A 12,532-nucleotide genomic window follows, 5' to 3' on the forward strand; every position below is an offset into this window, starting at 1 on the left:
AGCAGCACTGAAGTTTGTGAGTTCAAATTTGTGAGCCTTTGTGTCCCCAGAACCACCTTTAATGAGTGACTTCCAAATGCACTTTCAGGTGGCTCAGGGCAATGGGTAAATGACTTTCTTCCTGTTCCTCACTCAGCTAAAATTTGTTGGAGCTGCTCATAGACAGGCTTCCGCCTCATACACAAAAATTTCAGAGCCTGTGCAAAGCTTCTCTCTCTCTGGGCTCCCCTGTCAGAAGGTGGCCTGATCTGATGGCCTTTGCCACAAACACAAAAATCTGAGTGGCAGAAACAGCTGAGTTAGAGGGCTCAGCTCCAGGAGCAAGGGTCCCAGAGGACTGTGCAGATCTGGGGCTTGCAGCCTTCAGATTGCTGGCTTAGACTTCACAGCATTTCTCACAGAAGCACTGGGAAATTTGGAGGATGGGAAGAAGCAACTGGAGTGAAAAGCCACTTGGCCTGGAATAAATGCAGTGTGTAGAGCTACAGCTGCATGCCTGGGTGCCCTGTCTGGTGCCAGCACAAAGGCACTGCTGGGAAGCAGATGCTACCCTGGCATTAATATGCAAAATCCTCTGGGAAGTGGCTGATGCAGCAGGCCAGGACTTCCTACCAGTACTAAGGGCTTGCCCCCCTCCCCAAAACAAGTCACAGCATGTGCAGGTGGGAGGAGCATCCTTTCTGCTTGGCCTGCACCCCACATGTGAATAAAATGGCCCAGCTGGACATACAAGCATATCTCAAAGTCCCTGAACTTTCTTCTCAGGGTCTGCTGGAACTTGGGCCCAGCTTTATTCTTACCAGAAATCTCTGAATTTCTCAAACAGTTTTCAGAGGACAAATGCTGGAGGAAGTCATGGTCATCTGTTTTTTCCAGACCAACCATAATACAGGCAAGGACCACACAAACCTCATGTCCTTGTCCAATATAACCTATTTGGATGATGCTCTGAGCCTGGCTAGATTCTAACCAGCAACATGGCCTACCTCTCTTCTGAGTCCTGTATCTGATAGACTTGATAGACTGCTGGGAAGCCAAATCCAGGCAGCTGGCAGACCCTGGGCTCCTTGAAGCATGTCCAATTGGTCTGAGCAGAGCAGCATCCAACACCCACATGTTCCCTGGGACCTGCATGTTTCTCTGCCCATTTTGACATCTGCTGCACATTTTTTGGAGTGCTTAGAAGCACAGCATGGGCCAGATGTGTCTGGAGACTCATGGTGTGGGCAGAGAAGTTACAGTCGGGTTCATGCATAATTAACACAGTCTCCTTCCAGCCTCCAGGCTATTATGATGTTTCATACCAGAGAGAGACCTTTAGTCTTCTGTTTTGGCAGAATTAATCTCTATAAATTAACCCACCCCACTCTCTGCTCCCTGGGTTGCAGGCATTTAAGAGCAAAGGTCTTAAAGCAGCAATACTGCTAACCTGCTGAGACTGGGGGATTAGTTGTTGGACAACATAGCAGGTGTCCTGCCAAGCAGCAGTTGGGCAGCGAATGAGCAAAAATATTCCATCAGCTGTGAACAACCAGGAAATCCAGAGCTTTGGTCTGTCCGTCCATCCATCCATCCCTCCCATCCATCCATCCATCCCTCCCATCCATCCATCCATCCCTCCCATCCATCCATCCATCCCTCCCATCCATCCATCCATCCCTCCCATCCATCCATCCATCCCTCCCATCCATCCATCCATCCCTCCCATCCATCCATCCATCCCTCCCATCCATCCATCCATCCCTCTACCCATCCATCCAGCCATCCATCCACCAATCCATTCTCCTGCTCTCCAGTTTGCCAGTCACCAAGACAGGAGTCATGGGCTTGGAGGCTTTAAATGCTTCCCTCCATTGTAATACTTGTGCAAAGCCCATGATTTTTAAAAGGCCCTGAAGGCACAGGAGTTTGGAAGCACATTATCATACTGCCTGCATCCTGGTGCTGATACATTGTGGAGTGGGTATCTGCCTTGATGGGCCTCTGAAGTGTATTTAATCTGTACACCTCCTTTGTAGTCAGTCCTGAACCACATCCACTCTGATGCTCTGATTTTAGCAAAGAGCAAATCTGTTTGAACCAACCTTCCCAACAACTGTCTGCAGTCTTGATGAGTTCAGCTCTGATTTACAGTTGTTATCTCCTACTCTTCCTGCATTGCAGGCTATTTCAGCTCCAAAGATCCCCAGTTATCCAGTGCTGGGGTTGGGGTCTGGTCTCTGTTCTCCTCTGGCTCCATTTTGTCCATGGTGATGATCTGTTAGGAGCTGATGAGTGCTCTTACACGGCCCCTTCATCAGGACACTCACAACTGCAAGAACAGCTGATCTCACAGGGTGTTTGAACTTCAGCCTGAGATGCTGAGCTAAAAAGCTTGAGGCAAGTTTACTGATGTCTCCTGGTTGTCCCAGCCTGCTGAATCAGTTGTGTTGAGCATGAGCTTTGCTGGTCCCTGCTGAGCTTCAGCTGCAGCCTGCAAGCAATGGGTGCAAGTCACTGCAAGAGACACTTCAGGGCCTGTGTGTTATAACAGGAATTTTCCAGGATGCTGGTGCTATAGCCTGAGTCTTACCAGGTACTGTGGCACATGGAGGAGGGGAGTTTTCATCATTGCACGTTTCCATTACATGGCCCTACTGGGCCCTCCCTCCTCCTTGCTGCTTTTCTAGTATCTGAATAAGCCACATCATCTGAAAGTGCACAGCAGGGAAGCTATTCCACAGCAGTGGCTTAATTTTACTTGGTGAATTTATAAAAAAACAAAACAAAAAAACAAAACATCCTGCAGAAAATAATTGAGGAGGATGGCCAGGGTCTTGGGACAGCAGCAAGGGGAGAACCACACCTAGGCTGCAAATGATCCTCTCCAACCTTCTAGGAAAAACCTCCTCTTGCTTGTGACCCTGGGTCTAAGAATTAAATTGCTGACTAGCACAGCTCAGGATGTTAATGATGTGTATTAAGGGGACGTGTCAGATACAGCAATAAAAATAAACTGAACTGCCTGAGGCAGGCATGGAGGAGCTCTCAGGGGAGTGCAGGAAGGCTCTTCCAGCAAATGAGACTTCTTTTCAAGCCTCTGCAGTAAGACATAGACATCTTCTGCAGGCAGTATCTGCCTTGGATATGCTTGTGCTGGTGCTTGGGAACCTTTGTAGACTGCAAGTGCCAAAGAAAGGGAAATACAGATCAGACATTAAATGCTATAGTAATGACATTATTCATCTGTGTTACATTAGCAGGTTTTCACTTACAAAACCTCTAAGCAGGAGCACTGAAGCAAACAGGGAAACAGGTTTGTGTCAAGTACAACTTGCAGGTTATGAAACAGTGCAGGAGAGTAAGTGACATGCTCAAAGGCAGCAGTACCAGCTTGGACCCTGACTAAAGTCATCACAGATGTCAGACCTGAGCTCCTAAGAAGCCCTTTCTGAGGCATCTGGGTTGCAGAGCTTTGCAATTTGGGCAAAATGGGGAAACTTGGGGAAATTGGTCTGAGAGAGAGTGGTGTTTTGCACCTGCAAACATGGATGGTGTGCCAAAGCACTTGGCCCAGGGGGGTGGTAGCAGAGGACAGACAGACAGCTCCAGACAGCTTCTCCAGAATGGTTTGGAGGGTTGGAGCACTTTTCCAGAGGGGATGGCAGACCATCACAGACACCTGCTGGCGCATGTTCTGAAGCCATTGTGAGTCTGGAGCTCACAAAGCTGGTCCTGTTATCCTGTAGGAGCCTTTAAACTTTTTGGTACCACCAAGTCCTTAGTTCTGCCCTGTTCAGCACCAGCAGAGCTTTCTACCTGCCTAAAGGTCACGTCCCTGACTGACAGCCTGGGTGAGCTGGGTTGTTAAAGGTGCACTTCAGTGCAGCTCAGTGGCTACCAGGAGCTCCAGTCATTATCAGCTGAGGGAAGAAGGGCTCAGCTTTAGGTCTCTTCCCACAAGGTGGGATTGCTTGACACTGTGACCCTGCTAGATCTTGAACATTTGAGCTGGAGATTTGGAGGGAGGGGGCTGTGCCTGCTGCCAGGCATTCAGACAAAGAGCTTTGGGGGTTTCAGATGTGCCAGTAGAGGGACTCCAGAGTTGCTGAGCAGCTCTACTGGTGACCCAAGGATGATAGGGTCACCTGCCAAGTCCTTGGTCTGCTGGACATAATGAGGGTGGAGAGGGCTTGGGGGAAAAGGGTGATTTTCTAAGGGCTGTTATGAAATCTGAGAGACACAGTGCTGTGATTGAGGTGAGCTCCTAAGGCTACCCGTGCAGGGACACGTCAAGCCCAGCTCCTGCAGCTGAAATTCATCAGCACATTCCACCTCTGAACAGCTCTTGGACCTTTCTGTCTGAGCACTCATGGGGGTAAGAGCTCTATCTTCTGTCTCATGCTAACATCTTCTATCTCATACACTAATGTGTAGCAAAATGGAATTAAAAGATGAAAAATAATCACTCTAGTTATTAGTGGCTCAAGCTAGATCTGGGACAGTAAATTGCAGTTCTCAGGGTTGCCAGAGAGAAAATACAACATTTATTACTTCTTCTTCTTCTTTTTTTTTTTAACTGAAAAATATTAAATTCTTCTGCATGGTGGCTGTTTTCCCCAATGTTCAGCTTTAACCCATTTACCTTCTTGCCAGAGGGAAATCACACCCCAGTGCCACCTTCTGAACAGAGTCAGGACTGCTGCTGTGTGTGTCACTGTCACTTAGTGCCAGATGCAGGGGGAGAGCCTCCTACCCCCTGGCACAGCTGGCAGACTCCAGGCTCTTCATTATCACCACAGTGAACTTCCCAGTAGCCACTGCCAGCTGAGCAGTGTCAGGCACTGTCCCTGCCAGTGTTTCAGCCTCCCTGTTCCCAGCCCAGGGGAGCAGGGTTTGAGGTTTTGCACTCAGGTGTAACTCTTCTGTTCTCTGAGCCCCATCCCCTTTGACAGTGTATTTAGTGCTACACCTAAGCCTCCTTTTCTCTGCAAAGCCATGGTGTTGGTTGTACATGGCTTTGAGTTGTAGAAAACAGTTCCTTTTTCTCTTCGCTTCGCCTCTAATTGCTACCTTGGAAGGACCTGTTGCTACCAGAGGCCTTGCAGTATGCCAGGCAGATGGTGAGGAGCCAGTCCATTACCTCCTCAAGAGAGAGAAATGATGCAGAATGATTTGGCTGGCACAGGCGCACACGGTCAGTGTGAGGGGCCTGCAGTAAAGCCTACGCACCCAGCACCAGGCTGTGCTCTCATTCCCTCCCAGTCAGCCACAAGCAGTGGAAGGGGAGATGAGGTCTGGGGAAAGCTGCAGGGGTGAAACTGCAACCCCAATGCACATAGCCAATCTTCCTCTCCACCACATGAATTTAGTCCTGGAGCTCTGGGCTAATGGCATTGCTTGCAAATTTGTATTTCATTGGCTTATGGTGCTGTTGAGAACAAGGATGGCAGAGCTGATAGGAGGATGGCAGTGCTGCTTATCCCACCTTCACAAGCCAGATTTGTGATGGGTGCTGGGTGGCCTTTGCTCTGCCTGATGTCAGGAGAGGAGTTGCACCATTGCACCTCTCCTGTGGACTGCAGCACCCCTGCAGCATTGGGACTTCCAGGCTGTTCACTGTGGCACCTTCTCAGTGGCACAAAGGGGCCAGATAGATTTGGTGGAGGCATGGAGCAGGTCAGGCTGTGGAAGAGTGGGAATGGGCTGCTGAAAAGGTTACTGAGTGTCCCCAGTGCTGAGTGTTTGCCTTTGCCTGGGTCAGCTGCTGGGGCAGATGGCAGGAAGGGGACTGGAGTAACTGAGCCCAGGGAAAAGACTGGGTTTAACTGAGCCCAGTCCTGCTTCAGTGGGGAACAAGCTCTCTCTCTGCTCAGCAGCTCAGTGGCCATTTCTGTGGCCAACTACCAAATCAGCTGGTACTGCCCACCTCACTGGTGCTGCACATCCATGGTAGACAATTTGAGGGCTGTCTGCCCTTGCAGGATGTAAGCCAGGGAGCAAGGCTGGCAGAGGCAGAGGAATCTCCTTCAGCTGGCACCCGCAGACCTCAGCCTCTGGCTGAAGCTCTCATTTGTCCCTCTCCAAATGCAGCCCTTTACAGGGAAGTGCATTCGGTTCAGGAGTTTGATCATTGGACTGGTAGCAGTGCCATGCATGCCTGTACCAGCACAAGTCACTTCTTGTCCTTCTTGCCCTTCAGTTCAAAAGTCCTTGCAAAAAACATTGCTAAATCCTGGCTGGCCTGAGATTAAAGAGGTATCCAGTACGTGAACTCCCTTCTTGCACTGCAGAAGAATGGGACAAGGCTTGCTGGGTGATGCTGCTGTCCTAGGATATGTTTGAGCAACATGCAGAGCACTGAGATCTCACAAGACTGTCACTTCATGGGGACACTGAATTCAGACTGAATCTAGGCTAAAGATTTTCAACTCCTCTGAATCCTCTGTACCTGCAGGAGGTTGAAGTCCATCTTTGTTTATCCTCCTGCCAGTCCCACTGTGATTTCAAGGGCATGTATCTCACAGCTAGAGGTGGCCTATATACTTCAATGCCAGGAGAGACTGCCTCTCCTCAGCCTGTTTACACATTTGATTTTTGATTTGCAGTAGATGCTATGGACCATGTCCCCAAGTCTTGTTAAAGACTCCAATTTCTGCTCTTTGTTTTATAGGACAGTTTTCTCAGCAGTGTAAATCTGAGTGGGGAGGTTTTATGCTGGATGACAGAGAGGAGTCTGGGTTTAGGATATTTATAACGTAGCTTATACAAAGCTATTTGACAAAGTGAATGGATTTGGAGGAGTTATTTCTATTTTTTTCTTTTTCTGAGGAAGAAGCATTGACATTTACCTTGGAACACAGCCTGAATATGTCATCATCTAAAGGCAGGGTGTCCTGACCACAACAACTTGTGTTCTTTGTAGCACGTTCTGTGGGATGTGCTTTGCCACTGTGAGATTCTACCTAGGGCTGTGATCAGTGCCAGATCTCACAAAGTGGCTCAGAGCCAGCTCATATGAGGCCTTCCAAAGAAAGCTTGCTTCTTTGAGATACTTAGTCTTTTGGTACTGGGATGCCATGGATGAGGATGTTGCCTGGCCTGTATTTGAGGGAGTAACTGGACTTTATGGTTTGTGATGGCCATGGCAGATCTACCGTCATGAGCATGTTATTTTTGGTGTCTTGCCTTCATCCATCCTACCTCACTCAGGTTGCTGTGCTTTCCTGGTGAGATGCAGGACTCCTTTCCACTGCCTCTTTGGCAGTGCTGTCAAGAAACCCAAGGCCATGCACTACGGAACAACGGCCACACTCCATCCCAGATGTGGATGGGGTAAAAGCACCTATGCCCATAGGTGCTCGTTGAGATCTCCAAAGCCACCACAATGGTGTCAAACAGTGATGTGCTCCAAGTAACTAATCTCTTCTCTTTTGTCCTTCCTCCCTCCCTCCCTCTTGTCCCCTCCCTGTGCAGTGGCAGGCCATCTCTCTGACAGTCATTGAGAAGGTTCAGATAGCAGCCGCCATCCTGGGTTCCCTCTTCCTCATCGCCAGTATCTCGTGGCTCATCTGGTCGACCTTCAGTCCTTCAGCCAAGTGGCAGCGCCAGGACCTGCTCTTCCAGATCTGCTATGGAATGTACGGCTTCATGGACATTGTCTGTATAGGTGGGTGATCGTCTCTCACACCGCGGCTGCGGCCGCCCGCTCACTCGCCTGTGGAGAGGAGTGAGGGATGGCATGGAGAGCCAGCCCATGCAGTTTGGCTTGGATTGAGTGCCCACAGCTTTTCCTCCTCCTTGCTTTTATGGCCCATTTTTCACTCTTCTCTCAGCTCACCTGGGCGGCCCCAGAGTGTTTCCTTGGTTGGGGTGGCAGAGGGACCTGCAAAAACACCAGAGGGAAGCAGATGTCTCTTCAGAGCAAGAAGTGGGTGGGGAGGTCTGGGGGAGGCTGGAGAGTGTAAGGCTTTAGAGGAACTCCTCTCCTCCTGGAATAGCTAATTTACAGACTGCCCCACACGGGGCATGGCAGGGTCTCTCCACATGCAGCTCTTTGGCTCTCCAGCCCAGTCTCTCTGCCAGGCAGGAATGGCTTCCTCTTCTTTGGGCCACCTTGGAGCTGCAAGTCCAAACCAGATCATGGGCCAGGCTGGGGTCCTTGTCAGGTTGCTGGTGCAGAGCAGCTCTTTGAGGATGCAGCTGCCTCGCTCACACTGCACAAGCCTGGAAAGCACAGCAGCTGCTGGCAGCCTGACCCCAGTAGAGTCTCCCTGGGACCAGTGTAGGTCTGCAGGGTGGAGGGACATAGCTGCCAATACCTGCAGCAGCTCCTGGAGCACTCTGGTGAGCACCAGCCACCTTGAAATGTGCCCCTGAGCAGTGTCCACCCAAGCCCAGGCCACAAGAAAACTTGTCAGCTCAAGTGACCCTGACAGGAAGCAAAAAGGGACCCAGAGAGCTTTTCATGTCTGGGTCCTGGCATCACTGTTATGAAGTTAGAAGAAGCCCTCCTCACAAACTCAGTGGGAAAAGGCGGTCCTCTTGACTTGGTGGATATGTGTATGTGTGGATAGAGCCATTCCAGAGGGAAGAACAGCCCCCATTCTGACCCTCAGGAAAAGCAGGACAGAGCAGCAACTGGTGGAATTTGGGTGCAGAAGTAAAACAGACCCAGTGGCAGGGACAAAATTCTGGACTGCACACCCTGGTATCCAGGTTCAAATAGCTCTCAGCCTCAGCAGCCTTCCAGCACAGGACATGGGCCTGCCAAGACCAATTCCTCCCACTGTTGCCACCACTGTGCCAGCAATGAGATGTGCACTTGGCCTGTAGAGAGCATCCTGCTCCTTCATGTGATGCTGGTGGAGCTACCACATTTCCCCAGGAACTAGTGTGGCAAAGGGGGTTAAAGAGAGATGGGCAGCACCCATATGTTGGCACAATAGGCGATAACCTCTTGCTGATGGAATTAAAAGTGGAAAAAACATTTCCCTATGCATGTGTGGTGTGCACATGTGTCGCCTTGTTGGCAGGGGACAGAAGCAGAGAGCTCTGAGATGGGCGGACATCAATGTCATGATTAACTGGCTTTGATAAAGCTTCAAGAGCTGAGGGGAACTGATTAGCTCATCTGCTAATAGAAGGTAAATCTTCCCACATAGCAGAGAACAAACCATGCCAACCTTGAACTGAAGGGGAACTGAGCAGACAGATCAGATTTTAGGTCCTTTTGTTTGTTTGTTTGTTTGTTCTTGTTAACTTTTCTAAGGATTTGGCCTCTTTTTCTCTTTTCCACCTTGTCTGAGGGAAAAATAAATTTATTTGCATCTCCACTGATGTCACCATTAAGCATAATGCCCTAAGCTGAGAGCTTTGATTTTTTTTTTCCAGCAAAAGAACAAGCAAACATCCCATTCCCAGGAACATTTCAGTCGTGACTTGGGGCATCCCCTTGTCTCATGTTCCTCCCAGCACAGCTGGTAGTCCTGGGGTGCCAGGCATGCTGGCTTTCCCACAAACTCAAAAGCCAGTGGGAAGCATTACAGATGCAGTGAGTTAACATGTCTGTACGTGGGTTCTGTTGCCCAGCACTCAGCAGCTACCCAGAGCTGGCTGCACTTGGGCTGTGTGCAGCACGTCTGCCCGTGCTGCCAGGCAGCCCACCCATGCTCCTGCAGGAGAGGGGATCTTCTGGAGCACGTGAGCTCTGTCTCCATTCTGTAGAAAAGCTCATATGTGATGCTGCCAGCCCTCTGCCCATGCCACCCTGCAGTGTAAAACTTTATTGTATAGTGCATTTTTGCTTTTGAAATCTCAGCTGTTGCTTCTGCTGCTGCTACCAGCTCAGCAGTGCAGAGGAAATGAGGTCTGAGCAGTACTAGCTGAGTGTGTGTTCACTCTCCTCTCCTCTTCCTCCTCTTCTGCCCAGTTCAAACTCAGCGACAAATGAGATCTTCAGCAGGAGCTGTGACTCCCTGGCTGTTGATGTGGTCATGTCTCTTTTCTGAGTGACTTCTCCTCAGCCTTGCAGATTTCGGGGGCTGCACTAGCACGAGCCAAAAGGCTGGTCTGTCCCACTGAGAGGCAAGGCCAGGGGAAAGGACTGATCACAGGGGATTCTATCCTATGAACACAAGCTGAGAGTGTTGGGGTTGTTCTGCTTGGAGAAGAGAAGGGTCTGGGGATACAGCTTTTCAGTACATCAAGGGGCCTACAAGAGAGCTGGAGAGGGACTTAGGGCAAGGGCATGTAGTGATGGAACACAGGTCATGGCGTGTTCCATCACTACAGGGTTAGATATTAGCAATAAATACTTTACTGTGACGGTGGTGATGCACTGGAGCAGGTTGCCCAGACAAGTTGTGGGTGCCCAATCCCTGGAAATGTTCAAGGCCACACTGGATGGGGCTCTGAGCAACCTGGAGTAGTGGGAGGTGTTCCTGCCCAAGGCAGGTTGGAACAAGATGATCTTTAAGGTCCCTTCCAACCCAACCCATTCTATGAACACTGCAACTGAGGTGAATTCCTCATTCATAATAACTTTGTGATAGATGCAGCAATGTCTCCCTAGAAGGCTTGCAGTGAGTTCCTCACTATGGAACAGCTTTTCTCCCTCTCTTTATCCTTCCTCCAAACCTTACTGCTTCATGCAGGGTCTTTTGACAAATAGTCAAAGGCAGCTCTAGAGATTGAAAGTTCTGCTCCTGACTGCCAGTATGGCCCCAAGCCTCTTGTTATTCATCCCTGGGTTTTAGTTCAACTTCTGCAAGTTTAGGATAAAACCTCTCATGGATAATTACAGTGGCAATGGATCTTGAAATAGTGGAGCATTGTCGGTGCAATTCAGTGTCTCCTCCTCTGCAGTAGAGCCCTTTTCCTCTTTTGTTACCTAGCCTGTGGGTGGGCAGGAAAGATTTAGGAACTAAGAAATTCTCAGTCATGGGGAAAGGTCAGGACATTAGGTGCACTCAGTTCTACCACACTTGTTTTTTTCAGCTAATGTAAGATGATGTCTGTACATTTTTTTGTAACAGGCTGGGCAGCCATAGCTAGCAGAATGTGATACCATAGGTCCTTCAGTAATAGTATTAATTCCAGTTGTTTCTTCCTCCAGCTTGACCCCCAAGTTTTTCTTTCACTAGCAGAGGAGCAGAGGTTTTAAAGACAAGGTACTTACTGAAGAGCAGGTGTGCTGAAACAGAGCTCCTCTGTAGTTCCTGCCAGTTTGCACTTCAGTTATACTTGGGTGTCTCACATCCATTGGGTAGCCAGTGACTCTTGTCCCAGAGGCCTCTTTACACTGCCACTGTCACTGGAGGTGCTCAGCAGGACACTTCCTCTGGCACTGTGGAGTCTCAAAGCTGGAGAAGTCACCAACTCTGCAGAGGTGTGACTAAAATCAGACAAGCAGTCAGCAACTGCCCCGCTGTTTTGTGTGCTCTCCTCTCTACCTAGTCAGTAAGGGATTTAGATAGCAATTTGCCAAGACAGAGATACCAGTGGAAATTTGCATGGACAATCCCATGGCAGCACTGATCTTTCTGGTGTGGAGTCAAAGGTGAGGGCATGAGTGCTTCCCTGCACATATAGCTCCCTCAGCACTCATTTGGTTGTTGTTATCCTCATTTGGTCTGAAATGATCAGATCATCTCCAAGCTGAACTCTCAAAATATGTCTGTTTACTCAGAGATTGCTGATCCATGGAACAAAATCCAGGGGTTTGGATTTGACCCTCAGTCACTAACCTTCAGTAATATACTAGTTTTCTTCAGACTTTACTAGATCTGGCATGCCCCACAAAAACAGTTGGGAGGGACAGAAACCATTATTTACCTCTTCACCCACGATAAAAACAACAATCACAACCAAAGTAAAACCAGTCTTCTCCTCATGATCAGCAGGACAGGTGGTATGGCCCCAAGCACCAGAATCTCTGTTCTGGGCAAGATGTACAAGAAGGCCTTTCAACACTGTTCTCCCCCTTGCTCTCAGACATCTAACAGGAGGGCAAGAAGCACTGGGAAAGATTGCTTGGGATTTGTGGGAACCTCCAGTACTGGATTTTATTTAAGAACCTGTTAGAAAACATATGTCAAGAACAGGTTGCAGAGAGATGATCCCAGTTTGTGAAGGAGGAACAAATTAAATGCTTCTTGATATCCAGCCAGCCTCGATGTCTTTGATTCTGATCTCTCTTTCATCTGTGCTATCTCTGGTCATGTCTGTAGGACAGATATGAGAGTTGGATTAAACTAGAAACTGGTGACGATGTCAGCATAGGTACTGCTCTGCTTATGAAGTCATCTACAACACAGACATCTGAGATCAGGAACCAGGAAGGGAATGAGACGTGAGATGGGGACTGTTCATTTGATTAACTGCTCTCTCCATGGTCCATGAGAGGTAAATCCAAGAGGTAAATCTCTTGCATAGTGAGATTAGCAAAAATGCAGAAATGCACAGATAAATGGAATGAGCCTTCACAGGCCTCAGCTACTGAGCAGAGAGAGTAGCAGCTTAGAGCTGGCCTGTAAATCCTGAGAGATACCTG

The 12,532-nt window shown here is 49.1% G+C and overlaps 1 protein-coding gene across 1 annotated transcript in view; it reads left to right on the forward strand.

Annotated features, from left to right (window-relative positions):
• The window catches only part of MARCHF4 (membrane associated ring-CH-type finger 4), a 98,723-nt gene that overhangs the window by 68,808 nt on the left and 17,383 nt on the right, over positions 1–12,532 (forward strand). Inside the window, exon 3 of the mRNA XM_039701450.1 lies at positions 7,456–7,648. Coding sequence (XP_039557384.1) covers positions 7,456–7,648 — 193 coding nt within the window. The remainder of the gene's footprint in view (positions 1–7,455; positions 7,649–12,532) is intronic.

The sequence above is a fragment of the Passer montanus genome, unplaced genomic scaffold (assembly GCF_014805655.1).
Source record: "Passer montanus isolate IOZ18808 unplaced genomic scaffold, ASM1480565v1 scaffold1, whole genome shotgun sequence".
NCBI lineage: Eukaryota > Metazoa > Chordata > Aves > Passeriformes > Passeridae > Passer > Passer montanus.